The sequence below is a fragment of the Trypanosoma brucei genome, chromosome 10 (genome assembly GCF_000002445.2).
Source record: "Trypanosoma brucei brucei TREU927 chromosome 10, whole genome shotgun sequence".
In the NCBI taxonomy this organism is placed as follows: domain Eukaryota; phylum Euglenozoa; class Kinetoplastea; order Trypanosomatida; family Trypanosomatidae; genus Trypanosoma; species Trypanosoma brucei.
Genome location: NC_007283.1, coordinates 1810284 through 1824100, shown reverse-complemented (window position 1 = coordinate 1824100; position 13817 = coordinate 1810284). Strand labels below are relative to the sequence as shown.

Here is a 13817-nt window from a genome sequence, read left to right as displayed (position 1 = left end):
ATGTTGAATTCATGTTGGGATAGGAGTGGCACCACCAAAGCGGCGTGAGATGACATGCGTTTAACTCACCGATGTGACTACGGCACCCACTGAATTCTCTGAATCTCACTGGAGCTCCCCGGGCCGGCCGCAACTCCCTTTTTTCTTTTCCCTCCTTTTTGTTCTCTCTCTCTCTCTCCCATTCCCCCCTTTCCACACACGCTATACGTGGGCGTATTACTGTGGGCACTACTCAAAGCAGTGTTTCTGGGCGTTAGATGTCTTACAAATGGGCGTTCCATTTAATTTGTAGCTCCTAACGCAAGTAAACACTGCGAGATTTCAACGCGAATGGTGGATGAAAGCAGCACATTTGTGCAAACGTGATTTCCCTCCGTTGTATGCGTTCAACAACTTTAAAGAGGTGTTTTGGTGACTTCCTCATTCTCTTGTGCGCATGCCTAATGTAACATCCCGTTATTTTTATTTTTTTTATTATTTTGAAGCAGCAGTCGATATCCGTTGCACGTCGCACGATCAGTTGAAGTTCATCTCTTAACTTTCCCTCTGAATTTGTCCGTGCGTTCTTCGCTCTCGTTTCTTTTATTTTGTGTATGTGTGTGTATACCCGAAGTGAAGGCATGCACAACTCCTTCGTGTGACCGTCTAGTTGCTTTGGAAGTATTCGAGCCATCAGGTTTTCTTTCCTTTGTTTTGTTACAATTTCCATTTTCTCGTCTTCCCTTTCTTTATTTTCTTCACCACAACGGTACCAGCACCGGTTGTGCGTATATTCACATTTGAAAGGATCTTTTTTTTTTTTCAAATTTTTTTTCCCCACCGGAGAGCGATGTCGACTGTGGCGGAGCTCCGCCAACAGTTGGAGACCCTCAAAAAACGCAATGGGGATGAAATTGCACAAGCGACAAAAGAGGTGGAAAGGTTACAGAAGGAATTGGAAGATATTGCCGCCATCACTGAGCCCATTGAGAAGGAAATCAACGAACTTCAACGCCAATGCATGCCGGGACGCCGTAACCGCAATGATTCCAAAAGCAGCAACTCGGGAGCTTCCATTTTATCAAATGTTATGTTGGGTTTAGTGGATCCCAATGATGGGAAATGCAAAAAGCGATGAGAACCACAGTGATGGTTTGATTACTTTTTGGAGGAGGAAGAGGAAAGGGACAGGGGGGAAGACTGGAAGGGGTGGGAAAAAAATAATAATAATAATAACAACAAAAGTACGGTTAGGGGTTCTCATCAACATTTTTTTTTTCGCTTCGTTTTTTGTTGGCCTCTCCTCTTCTTTCTCTCCCCCATGAAGCTCACTTCTAGTGGCCTTTTCCCCCTCTCCGTTTGGTTTGTTCCGGTTTTTTTTTTTGTAATTAACCTGTATTTCTAACTTGATGCGAATTCAAGAGAAAATAAAACAATTAGAAGAAACAAACCGAAAGAAAACAAACGGAGTTCACATTCCTCCTCCTTTTTTTTGCTTCGTTTTGGTCTAGTTGGCTCTTTTCTTCTCGGTTTTATATACAGAAAAAAAAACAAACGCTAAGAACGAAATGTAAAAATAAAGTAAATAAATGAGCTACAAACAACCTGAAGGTGTGCGGATTAGCGGGGCAACGGCGCCACTACAGCCAAAAGAAAAGCCCCCCCCCCCCACACACCGAAGATGATCTAAAGAACAAATAAAAAAAAAAAGAGGGAGCTGGGAAGCTGCAAGGTATAAAACTCGTGTATATTTATATTTTTATATGCAAGTGGATGCGTAGAAGAAAAAAAAAGGGGTGAGGGAGGAGAGATGCTAAAAAAAGAGAAACTGGACGTTCATGTGTGCTGTTCGGGTGTTGCCGATTTGTTCATGGAAGCCTGTGAATGCTGAAGTTTCCAGGCGATGATGGAGGCGTTTATAATGATGCATTTATATGCTAATGTTTGTGTGTGTTTTCTACCCTTTTTCTTTCCCCCTTTTTCTCTCTCCCTCTCTCTCTCTTTATTTGTGGGATGGGCGCTTGATGTTGGACGGGAGCTGTGAGTAAAAAAGGCGAGGGGCGCGCAATTGTTTGTGGTGAAGGGTGTGGGTAAATAAAAAGGAGGTATAAACAGTAGTTGTAATGAAGGGAATGCTTTAAAAACACGTGGTGTGTGTGTGTGTGTGGGGCGGGGGCGGGATACTGCAGGTATTTTATATGCCATGCGCCTCTCTTCTTTTTTCTTTTCTTTTCTCTTCTCTTTTTTTTTTCTCTCGCTTTTTTTTTTATTATACTTGTCTACCTTCTTTGGGTTCTTCCTCCTCCTCCTCCTCCTCCTCCTTGTCTTCTTTTGGCGCACCCACTTTTGTCACTAGTAACGTTATTGTTTCCTTCGTTGTTTCGTCATGATGTCATGTGACAACTTTTGCTCTACGCTCAACCACTTGACATTTTGATTTAGGCTTCTCCCTTCCCTTCCATACGCTCCCTTTGGGCCACGTGACACAACATTACCGAAAGAAAAGCAAAAGGAAGAAGAAGTGGAGAGAAAAGAATATAGGGGGCTATATATATATATATATATATATAACAATAATAATAATAATTCAAGCTATGCGGAAGACAAAGAGGAGAGAGGAAGAGGAAAAAAAAACAATTGGTAACGGGTTTAGTTCCATTCTTCAAAGGTCCACATTCGTCTTTTTTTTTTTTTTTGCTTGTTGTGGTCTCTCCACCTTCTCGGCGCTGTTCCTCCCTTGTTTAGAAAGTGAAAAGAAATGAAAATGCAAAATAAACGAGAGGGAAAGGAGTGAGGGGAGAACGCTATACGCGGCCTCCTCCTGTTAGCTGATTTCTGTTTTTGTTTGCTGATGGAAAAACACACATTTTTCTTCTTTCGCTAAATCTTGGTTGTTATTCCCCGATTAGTGTAACCCACAATGGGAAGTGGACAACGGCCACGTCTCCGATTGTTGTTGTCGTTGTCGTTGTTTCTTGTTTTTCTCCTCCTTTTGGTTCTCCTCGTTTTTCTTTAACTTGTAAAAAAAAATAAATAAATACGTAGATGTCCCGCTTCCTTTTCTAATTTTTTAGGTTGAAAAATGAGAAAAGGGAAGGATGAGTATTAGCAATAACGGAGACTAAAAAAAAAAAATAAAAGATATAAATCCCTCTGGGGACCGTGAAAACACCCACGGGTTCTATTTGGCTTTGCTTGTGATATTTATGCCGCCGGCGTCAAATCTTGTTATTCAGCAGCGCTGTGCGCGGAACCCCGCCACACATGAGCAAAATTTCTGCAATTTTGCCTATAACAAGAGGAGCAGTGCACGTTAAGAGATTTGTTTGCTTCAACCGTTGGGCAGAATTTTTTTTTTTCGATGTTTTTCCTCCTCTTCGTTGTTTCCCCTCACCGTCACCACCTTTACTCCTGTACGTCGCTTCGTACAGGTCAGTTTTTTGATTTGTATGTCACCATGCCTATATTTGTCTACCTCCATTTATATGTACTCTTGTACGCTGTATTCAAGTAAGAAGGAAAGGGTGTGGCTTCGAAACTTATTATTGAAGCAGTGTCTCTACCACTACGGGCTAAAGGTAGTGATCAAGCGAGTTTCCGGAAACGGGGTGTAGAATAGTGACGGTTTAGGGTGAAATCTGACAGATGGGGAACGGCCAAATTAATGCCCGTGCCTCCACTGAGGAGCACCTCAGGAAGTGGGAAGCCGCTCTGGCAGCACTTGAGAAGGTGTCAAATTCAGGCCGCCGTGCAATGGAAAGGGATCGGGTTTACTACGGCGGTGCAGAAGACGCGCGCAGTGGAAATGAAGAGGTATTGGAGGGTTCAATGCGCGGAGCGTGTCGGTCCTCGCAGGTTTCATTCAGCACGACAGCTGGGGGCTCTGAGTCGTCGTGTACCGAGCACCAGCCCCCACGGCGACAGAACCAAACGCCCAACGAAAACAACGGGCGGTCGTGGGGAACGAACCAATCAGGCAACACGAGTAACATTAACAATGCGGAGCAATCGAGGACTGGATCCCTTGTAGGTCAACACAGAAGCCGCCAACAGGTGGTAGAAATTCGCAAAGCCCGTATGGCATTCTTCAAGAGTTACGAGGTGCAGCGGGATTACGAGCATAAGGCTATTATGGAATGCGGCCACTTTGGTGCTGCTGCAGTTGCTCTTTCCTACCTTCTCGGAGGTGCGCGCGGCTGCAGGGATCGCAAAAAGTGCGTTACCATGGAAGATATATTTTTTGCTGTCCACTTACCCCTCCACTACCTCCACAGCGGTGTCCAGACACTACAGGTCATGAGCGACATTCTCCGTGAGTTTATTGATGTTGACAATCGCTTCAAGAACGAGTATGGCCTTTCTGTTGTCCATTTTGACATCTCGCCCGTCGTTGGGCAGGTGGAACTTGGTCGCAACGAGGTGGGCGATCGGCAGACGTGCATGCAGTTGCACGAGTTCACAAAAGCCATAGCCAACGACAGTGAAGAGCAGATTCAAGCAGTACGCATTGTAAATTATGATCCATACGTTCTCCAGCAGGAAACATTCGTTGACAACTTTGTGGATGGAGATGACGACGTCTCCGCCCTCGCAGACTCTATCCGTGTTGGATTAAGGGATCAGGAGAGGCAATATTCTAAAAATAACAATGGAGTGTACGCTGTTATTGTGGAGGTGCGGTGTGTAGTGGAGCTGATGGTTACCCTCGCAGAAGGTATCGTTGATGATCAGTTGCACGTAAGGTTGTTTGAAGTTCCTGCCGCAGCCCTTTTCAAGGCGATGACAGTACCGTTGGAGAATGAACGAGCGCGTGGTTTCATGCGTATCTTTCGCAAGGATAGCGTGCCGGTGATGTCCCACGACGAAGTTCAATCCATGTTCTCGCCTGAACTGGCGGGAGGAAATGTACTTGGCACGACATCTATGGGAACCCATGCCTCTGCCATCTCAGGCCACACCAGCCCTCACATCATCGCAGTTGCGTGGGCGATGCACCTTCTCGGAGGTGACAGAGCAAGTGCGCACGGCCACGGTAATGGGCTACCAGTTTCGGATATTGTCCGCACCATGAAGTTTCCAGCAGAGGTGCTCATCGACAGCACGCTGCCGTTGGGAGAGGTATTCAAATACGCGCGAGAGTACATCCGCCTTACGGAGCGTAATTACGATGTCTCCATTTACCCTATTCTCACAAACACCTCTCGAGAAGACGCGGTGCCAACCATCTCTGTGTTCGAGCTGGAGTCAATTCTCACCGACGTAAAGAATGCAAACAAGGATCCTGACGCCCCGGAGCACGTCATGGTGATTATGTATAATGCTAACGTTGCGCACAATGTCCTGTACGTCAGCAATACTCCCCAGTGGTGCGTGCTCTCCGGTTATGATGAGGAGTCACAGGTGGTGTCGCTTATTGATGCGCACCCGAAGAAGTTCATGAAGCTCTGGACTTGTTCACTTGAACGCCTGCATCGGGCTATGACCTCAAACGGATACCTTATATTCTCCAAGCGCACCGCAGCCAGCACACATGTGGGATTAAGTCATGATGAGACATGGTGTGACTCGCTGCCTTTGGGACATGAATCGCAGGCTCCGCGGGTTGGGGCCTTGAGGCGCGTGGATCCAACTGTGCAAAGATACCTCGCTCTACTAAGGGACCAAGATGCACTCGGTGTGACGAGAAGGGAGGTGATGAGAACATTGTGTTTTCCATCATTGCCATTGAGCCCAACGATGATTGCGCTAACTTTAACGGAGTTGGGCTGTCCTACGACATTTGAAGACGTTATTGTTGCCCTACCCTTCGAAATATCGTCGTTGATGCTGCGCTACTTCACGCTTGAATCAATGGCTGTTTGCCTCACGACGTACGTGGAGCATGTCGGTCTTAATGTAAGCGTAAAGGCCTATCATACTGACAGGCGAAACGGCAACAAAGCACGTGTAACCGTCGAGGAGTTTGAACAAATCATGGAGGAATGCTTGGCGGACCGTGGCAAGGCCCTCGTCATGTTGTTCAACACAAATGAAATTGAGGTGTTCGGTGACTCCCGTCCATTTGGTTCCACAGGCCTAGTTGTTGGTTACAATAAGGCAACCGGCGGCGTGACGGTGATGGATACGAATCCCAACCGATACTTCCGCACATGGTCCGTGTGCCTCCACACTCTCTTCAGGGCCATGCATGATGCGGACACCGTTCACCGCCGTTGTGGCTTCCTTAAAGTGTCACACTGCACGACTCTTCCGGCACCATCGTTTCCACTTGAGTATTCTCGAGAAACACCGTTGCGTATGCTGCCTCTACGGAACATTTTCCATGTTAGCCCATCGCCGCATTTCCAGGCACTTTCGTGCGCCTTCACCCAGCTTGGATTCTTCTACTCACCAGAGGAGATATTTTACGAGGCGTACCTTCAGACAATGAACCGTCAACGTCGCCGGGGGACTCAGGCATTTGCGTGGCGTGACGTGGATGTATCTCTTTCAGTGATTAACAAGCAAATCGATACAGTATTTCTCGCCCAGATTTGCCGCATGTTTCTGGAATCTCGCAATTCTACAAGGGGGTCAAGTGACAGTCAAATCGATGAACACAATGATGAAGAGTGGCTTGTGCATGTGGAGGTCATGGAGGATGTGACGGAAGGGAATATCGATTCGATTCTTAGAGATGCCACACGTCGGGAGAATAATAACACAGTTCTCCTCCTGAACTACGACACTGCCATAGCGCATGACGTGGTGGGTTTTGGCCGCAGTGCAGCACTGATAAAGGCGTACAACCCCGATACCAAGTCTGTATTGCTGTGGGAGGCGGAGCACACTGTCTTTGGTATGTTTTGGACTGTCGATGTTCCTAAATTTATTGAAATTGGTAACCTGATGGATAAGGGTCGCAGTCCTTACGGTCTTGTGAAATTTGAGAAGGTAAAGCGGAAGTTGTCAGGGCGGCGAACACTCATGAAACACCTCGATGCTCATGAGGGAGGCAGCCCGTCGAAGGGATTTGATGACGTGCCGTCGGGGCCCATGGCGCTACGACGTAATCGGGAGATGATGACGAGATTCCTTTTTTCTCCTCAGGAGTCGCCGGATAGAAGACGATGATGAGTAGAGTTTTGTGTTGACAAGAGTGTGATTTGTCGAGTAATGTTTTGTATGAATGAAAAATACATGCCCAGAAATGTTCGCTGCGAGGAATTTCAGATGTGGTTTACCCGTGCGTGAATGTGACTGGGGGCGTAGGTAACGTAGAAAGGGGCACCCAGGGGTAAGAGGATATCTTCTTTCCTCCTTTTCGTTTTTTTTTGTACTCTTCTCTGTAATCCCATTTCACTATTCCAGTACCACTCCCTATTTAATTTTTCTTTTTCTTTTTTCTTTTCTTTTTTACTCATCCTTCAACTTTTCCAGTGTTGTTATTTTTTTTTCATGTTTTAATATATATATGTCTTATACCAGCACTCGTGTGCACAGTACATCATCTGAGTGAAAAGGGATTATGACAGCAGCGGTGGCAGTACCCACGCTTGCTGTGGAGGGAATTGAGCGGGAGAAAAGAAACCGAGGGGAAGTAGCTCCATCAGTTTGAATTAAATGCATAGTGAGCGTCGTGTGCGTAAAGTTTCCTGTCTTTCAATATATAAAGAAGTGCAAGTAAATATATGTTTGTTTATTTGTTTACTTATTTTGATTTCGAGACTTTTAATTCAGTACTACGTGTATGTTTTTCTCTACATAGGTTTGTCGGTGGAGGAGCGGTAATTTATGTTTTTTTTTGTTTTACACTTTAGTGGCTTGGACGCTCGGTTTGATTTCACAAGCGTTAGAACTTGTGCAGATGCAAAAAAAAAAGGGGGACTTGTTAAACAGTGTGCGTGTGTGTGGTTGTGTGGATACAATTGATCAACAACGGAAAAGAAGAAAAGGATGGATAATGTTTTTTTTTTCCTGCCACTTCTTCATTTAGTGCTAATAAAGGTAGCAACTCACTCCATTGCGCCTACATTGTACTGCGATGGGACGAAGTGACTAGAGTTGTTGCGTGCGTTTGCGGTTATTTATAATTTCCTTCTCTTCAAGGTGTTTTGACAACGTTAAGCGATGATAGACTCCCTTCTCATCTTTTCCCCCCTTTTTTTACCTCATCGCTGGTTTATTGCGTGTGTTTCTTTCCGGACGTGACCCACTTCCCTTCACACCTGATCGTTAACTTCATTTTATTTTTTTGAAAGTTTCTTGTTCGTACCGCTGTTTTTTTTTTCCCCATTGTCTCTTCTTTTGGCTCTATCTTAAATTCAACCGCCCTCTGTTAAGCCTGGGATTTCCAATTTCCCTTTACGCAGTGTCCCTCTTCATTGGGAGGCCATGCTTTTACTTCCCTACGAGTATTTTTGGTTCATACCTTACATAAATAATATATGTGTGTGTGCCTCTCCATACATGACATATTTTTCTATTACGTGATCACTGTAACTGTAACACCCCTTGCGTTCTTCTTTTCTTTTCTCCCCATTTCCTCCATTAACTGCCCAGTGGCTCTGCCTTCCTCAGTGCTGCTGCTGCTTCGCCTGTAGTGGGGGTTGCGCCGGGAAAAAAGTGCGGCGAAAAGGTAATGAGCGATGAGTTATGTGTGCTGAGGAAATTGCAACTCATTTACAGCAAAAATGAGCTGTACCACAGGCTAGAGCACGTGCTTGGTAGGCCGGAGAGTGCGGCGGAGGCAGAGGGACTTTATGATGACGTGGAGGGGCTTGTTTCTCTTTTCGCTGAGGCGAATGAAAAAAAACGGGATAGTGATGACTTGAAGGAAGTTTCAGCAGAGGAGAGAAACAAGTCGCTGGTTGACGCGCTTGATAGCGCTATCAATGGAGATGAGAATGATGAGCCACCCATACAGCTCTCGCAGTTGCAGGACCTTGCGTGCCTAATGCGATCACTTTTGGGTGACATCGACTGGTCGAAATGTCTCGCAGCTGGGGCACTCGCCATCGTGGAGCAGGAACGGCGGGAAATTGAAGAAACTCTCAGGCAAAAGATTCTGCAGGAAGAGGAGGCCCGACGGGATGCAAACGAGGGAGGCGACAGCGCCGCCGGTAGACAAAGGACTTTGCAGGACCTTTCAGTGGACCCCGCGGAGCGCAGAGCGGCGATGAAGGTGAGAGCGGAGGAGAAAATGCAGTTGGCGCAGTTGGTACGCACCGGGTTACTGGATGAGTCGGAATTACTTCAGGTTAAGACGGATGATGAGGATGTGGAGCAGGTGGAGCTGAATGAAGAAGAACCCCTGTTCTTGCGTGGGTTGGTGCGACACAAACCCATCAACTACCGGGCGTTGTTGCCGTCCGAGCAGTTGATGAGGGCGAGCACACCGGCACAGCGAGAAGCCATCATTGCACGCCGCGTCGTGCAACAAGCTTGCGCCGAAGAGATTGAAACTAATACCATGAAGCGTGCTGCCTTGGCGCAGCAGCAACGTAACAAGGAGCGGCAGATTCTTCAAGCGAAGGAGCGGCGGCAGCAGCGGTTGGCAGAGCAGGCGCGCGGTTTCTATGAACCGAATGATGCTGCTGACAGAAAGGAAGAGGGAGATGATGAGGAGGGTAATAACGAGGAGGATGGAACCCACTACAAGGGCAATACGTTCCTCGATCGGGAATTATTAGAGCGCCCGGAAGAACACCTCCATAGGGGCGGACTTGGCCGTGGTTCTCGTTCTGCGCTTCCACCGTGGATGAAACACAGTTTCGGGGAGAAGCCCCGCTTCGGTATGATGGAAACCTCTGAGAGCCTTGCAGAGCAGCGTCGTTCGCTGCCCATTTATGCATTTCGTGATCGGTTCCTACAGCACGTTGATGCACATGCAGTAACTGTGTTGGTGGGAGAAACTGGCAGTGGCAAAACAACACAAATTCCTCAGTATCTTGTTGAGCACGGTTACGGTAAGAACGGTGTTGTTTGTTGCACCCAACCCCGGCGAGTGGCGGCGGAGACACTTGCAATCCGTGTGGCCGAGGAGTACGGTTGCCGCCTCGGTGAGGAAGTCGGTTACACTGTCCGGTTTCGCGATGTCACATCTTCCCTCACGTGCATAAAGTACATGACAGACGGTATGTTGCTGCGTGAAGCCCTTCTTGATGACTCATTTCAGAGGTATAGCGTTATCATCCTCGATGAGGCACACGAGCGGTCGGTCAACACTGATTTGCTCTTTGCAATTGTACGCAACGCAACACACAAGCGGCCAACACTAAAAGTTATTGTCACTTCTGCCACACTTGAGAGGGAGAAATTCTGTTCGTACTTCAACGTCCACGATGTGTTTTTTATCGAAGGTCGCACTTTTCCTGTTGACACGTATTTCCTTGCGGAGCCAACGGAGGATTACCTCGACTGTGCTCTAAAAACTGTGATGAAGTTACATCTTGAGGAGCCACCAGGCGATGTCCTTGTATTTCTTACAGGACAAGAGGAGATTGAGTTTGGTGGTGACCGTCTCTTCCGCTGGATGGAGCGGCTTCGGGGCCTCAGTGACCTCCCGGTGCCGGACATGCTCATCCTCCCCTTAACTGCGACACTGCCACAAGATGTGCAGTCACGCGTTTTCGAGCCGACGCCGCCACATTGCAGGAAGGTCGTGCTCGCCACAAATGTCGCAGAAACTTCCATTACAATTAGTAACCTTTCTTACGTGGTGGACAGCGGGTATAGTAAGCAAAATGTGTTCGACCCGAAGACAGGGATGGAGCAACTCAAAATCATGCCCATCTCGCAAGCACAAGCGCGTCAACGGGCCGGGCGTGCAGGGCGTATTGGGCCCGGCAAGTGCTTTCGTATGTACACGGAGATTCAGTTTCGCCAGGATATGGACCCTGCCACCGTTCCTGATATTCAGCGTTCGAACTTGTTCCACGTAGTTCTGCAATTGAAGGCAATGGGAATTAATGACCTCTTCGCTCTGGACCTCATGGATCCACCTCCCCAAGAGACGCTGGTGACGGCGTTACAAAAGTTGCGCTACCTCGAGGCATTGGATGAGGATGGGCTTCTGACGCCGCTGGGAGGTCGTATGGCTCATTTGCCCATTGATCCCTCGCACAGCAAGACACTTCTTACGGCTGTCGACTTGGGTTGCAGCGAGCCCGTGCTCACCATAGTCTCTATGCTCGCAGCTCAAAAGCGTGGCGTATTTTACCGGCCGCGTGATCAACACGAGGCGGCAGATGCAGCAAAGCGGCAGTTTCACCAACCGGAGGGTGACCACATTACACTGCTTGCTGTGTACGATGCATGGGTGGCCAACGGTCTGAGCGAAAACTGGTGTAAGCGGAACTTCTTAAAACACCGCATGCTTATGGAGGCTCGCGATACCCGTGACCAACTTAGCGAAATGTTGCGGAAGCGACATACAAACATTGAGCATCATAACGACTCCTCACTTACGGAGGTGCGACGGGCCATTACCGCTGGGTACTTTTTCAATGCTGCAAGACGTATCACGGACGTGGCCTACGCCACGCTTGCGGAGCGGCGCGAGGTTTATGTTCATCCTTCGTCCTGTTTACGGGACACACCACCAAAATATCTCTTGTACAACGAGGTTCAATTAACAAGCCGCGAGTACATGCGTGAGATACTGGCCATCGAGCCACGTTGGCTTGTGGAACTCGCCCCAGCGTTTTACAGCAAACCGCGGAAGGGGAAATTAACGAAAGAGCAACGTGCCGAACGCCTTAATCCAATTCTGCGCGCATGGGAGAGCGGAAACTCGTGGAGAATCTCTAAGCAGAGGCGTCGCAGGTGATCACACGGGGGAATACAGGTGGTGGAGTACATGTCGATGCGTGGCGGAGAGCGTGTCTATTTAATACACCTTTACCGGTAACTCTCACGCCGTTGTTGTGCTAGGTGCTTTGATGAGGTGGCTTTTGCATTTTCTATTTATATTGCTTCTTATTCTGCTCTAACTTTCTCTTTTCCTCCATTTGAATTTATCTAAGGTGTTGTCGCAGAGAGAACTTACACCGATACTTCCGATAAAAGTAGAGTAGAGACACAAGAGTTTTCAAACGCTTCAGGTTTTCCCCTTAGTGAAGCAAAGTCGTACCATACATACATAAATACACATATTCATAAACTTAGGAGCTGCGTTGTACCAAACCAGCTCCCTCCTTTTTTCTTCGCTCTTCTCTCGGCATACATTGAGCGAGCTGTCATGTTTTTCGTCTTTCCGTTTCCTACGTCCCCCCGACAGAGGGTTGAACGAGTAATGAGGGTACTTTATCAGTTGGGTGCGGCGATTTTCGTCATTAGTTACGTTGTGCTTCTAACCGAGGCTGACGTTCGATTGCAGGCAGGTATGCATGGCAGCTTCAGCGCTCCCGGCGCGAATCTTTCTGATTCGCTAGAAATGGTGATGAGTAACTGCGAGTACGAAGGCATAATGCCAATTTACGGTGTCGGAGTGGTGGTGGGTGTCAACGCTAAGTCTCTTCCCTTTGCGATTATTTCTATGCTGCAACACATGCGCGCTGTTCTAGTTGTGCAGTTCCTGGCGGCCCTCAACGGTGTTGCGGGTGGGTATTGCTACTCCACCAATATTCGTCATATGCATTTGTTTGGTCTACACGTACCAGTGCATCTCATTTTAAATGTATTGGCATACGTTTTGACCGTCACGATCATCGCGCTTGTGGCGGTGTCAGGTCCTGTTCGGTCTTACTACAGTGCCAGTTTGGAATTCTGTGCGGCTAAGCTCGCCGAGGAAGATAACGAGAAACTTCTAGAGTCTGGCTTTGATGGGTTCCATCTGTTCGGAACCCGGCTCGAGTGGGCTATGGGAGCAGCCATTGTCAACCTTATCATATACACAATCGGACTTGTCACACGGGTATATAAATCACACGATCCGGCAATAGCCCTTTTTTCAATGTCAGACGTACCGTGGGAAAAGACTGGTATAAGGCTTTCTGTAGATAAGGCAGCACTCAGCATTCATACCGCGGCACGGGAGAGGATCATATCGGAGGCTCGTGATGCTATTGGGAGAGGGGAACGAGTCCGCATCGTGCGAAGTTATGCCCTTATGACAGAAGCCGACTACAACGAACAGGTGGAGGAAATGCGAAGACTATTCGCCACCCGCGCCCAGGAAGAGCAGTTCAAAAATATGCACTCTCTGTTGGAGGATGAACCTCATGCGGGAGGAAGCGCGATGCATTGGGGCTCTTCGGGGCTGCAAAAGGCGGAGCCACTGAGGCCGGATGGGACTCCTGTGGTGCAGGGTGTCGGCGACACCGTGCCCCCGTTTGGCTCAGGGATGATGGGACGTGGTGCTGACAATTTAGCTGATGTTTTTAATGTCGATAACCTCAGTGACTTATCTCTCAATAGAGCGGGTTTGGCCCCAGGAGCTGTGGGGGGTTTCGACGCATCGGTAGGTGACAACCAAGCGGCAACGGTACAACAATGGCAGCGTCCTGGCAGTATAGGGTATCCTGACGTCTTTGGGGGAGAGAGGCAGAATGAAAGCACAGCCTTTGGTGATGGAGGCACTGCATTTACTCCTGACGCCCTGCAGGGTAACGATGATTTTTCTCACGCATTTACAAACATTTCAGACACTAGAAGGGTAGTTTCCCGTCGGCGCACTGCGACTGGGGCGGTGGCAGGTACTAGAGCCAATGGCAGCCACGAGCCCCACAATTTAAGTGGGGAGGAGCTTTGGGACGTAAGTAATTTTGGAGACGATAACGCACTTTCCCCACGCATCGATTCTCCTGACGCACTATAGACCTTGCAATTTCTTTTTTTTTCCATACCGTTTCCACGAA

At 48.0% G+C, this 13817-nt stretch overlaps 4 protein-coding genes across 4 annotated transcripts, besides 7 other annotated features; all 4 read left to right on the top strand.

Annotated features, from left to right (window-relative positions):
• Positions 1 to 456: 456 nt before the first annotated feature.
• Positions 457 to 481: a sequence feature (AT_rich).
• Positions 482 to 829: 348 nt separating this feature from the next.
• On the top strand, positions 830 to 1117 carry Tb10.20.0180 (hypothetical protein, conserved; the record flags this gene model as incomplete). The annotated part of the gene is made up of 1 exon (XM_817872.1): positions 830 to 1117. One exon carries the CDS (start codon positions 830 to 832, stop codon positions 1115 to 1117), a length of 288 nt encoding a protein of 95 aa, XP_822965.1.
• Positions 1118 to 1193: 76 nt separating this feature from the next.
• Positions 1194 to 1215: a sequence feature (AT_rich).
• A 726-nt stretch (positions 1216 to 1941) lies between these two features.
• Positions 1942 to 1981: a sequence feature (GA-rich).
• A 210-nt stretch (positions 1982 to 2191) lies between these two features.
• Positions 2192 to 2234: a sequence feature (A-rich).
• A 39-nt stretch (positions 2235 to 2273) lies between these two features.
• Positions 2274 to 2301: a microsatellite.
• A 224-nt stretch (positions 2302 to 2525) lies between these two features.
• Positions 2526 to 2549: a microsatellite.
• A 1075-nt stretch (positions 2550 to 3624) lies between these two features.
• Positions 3625 to 7092, top strand: Tb10.6k15.3400 (hypothetical protein, conserved; the record flags this gene model as incomplete). Its single annotated transcript, XM_817871.1, has 1 exon — positions 3625 to 7092. One exon carries the CDS (start codon positions 3625 to 3627, stop codon positions 7090 to 7092), a length of 3468 nt encoding a protein of 1155 aa, XP_822964.1.
• A 254-nt stretch (positions 7093 to 7346) lies between these two features.
• Positions 7347 to 7376: a microsatellite.
• Positions 7377 to 8599: 1223 nt separating this feature from the next.
• On the top strand, positions 8600 to 11788 carry Tb10.6k15.3410 (pre-mRNA splicing factor ATP-dependent RNA helicase, putative; the record flags this gene model as incomplete). The annotated part of the gene is made up of 1 exon (XM_817870.1): positions 8600 to 11788. One exon carries the CDS (start codon positions 8600 to 8602, stop codon positions 11786 to 11788), a length of 3189 nt encoding a protein of 1062 aa, XP_822963.1.
• Positions 11789 to 12199: 411 nt separating this feature from the next.
• Positions 12200 to 13777, top strand: Tb10.6k15.3420 (hypothetical protein, conserved; the record flags this gene model as incomplete). Its single annotated transcript, XM_817869.1, has 1 exon — positions 12200 to 13777. One exon carries the CDS (start codon positions 12200 to 12202, stop codon positions 13775 to 13777), a length of 1578 nt encoding a protein of 525 aa, XP_822962.1.
• Positions 13778 to 13817: the final 40 nt, after the last annotated feature.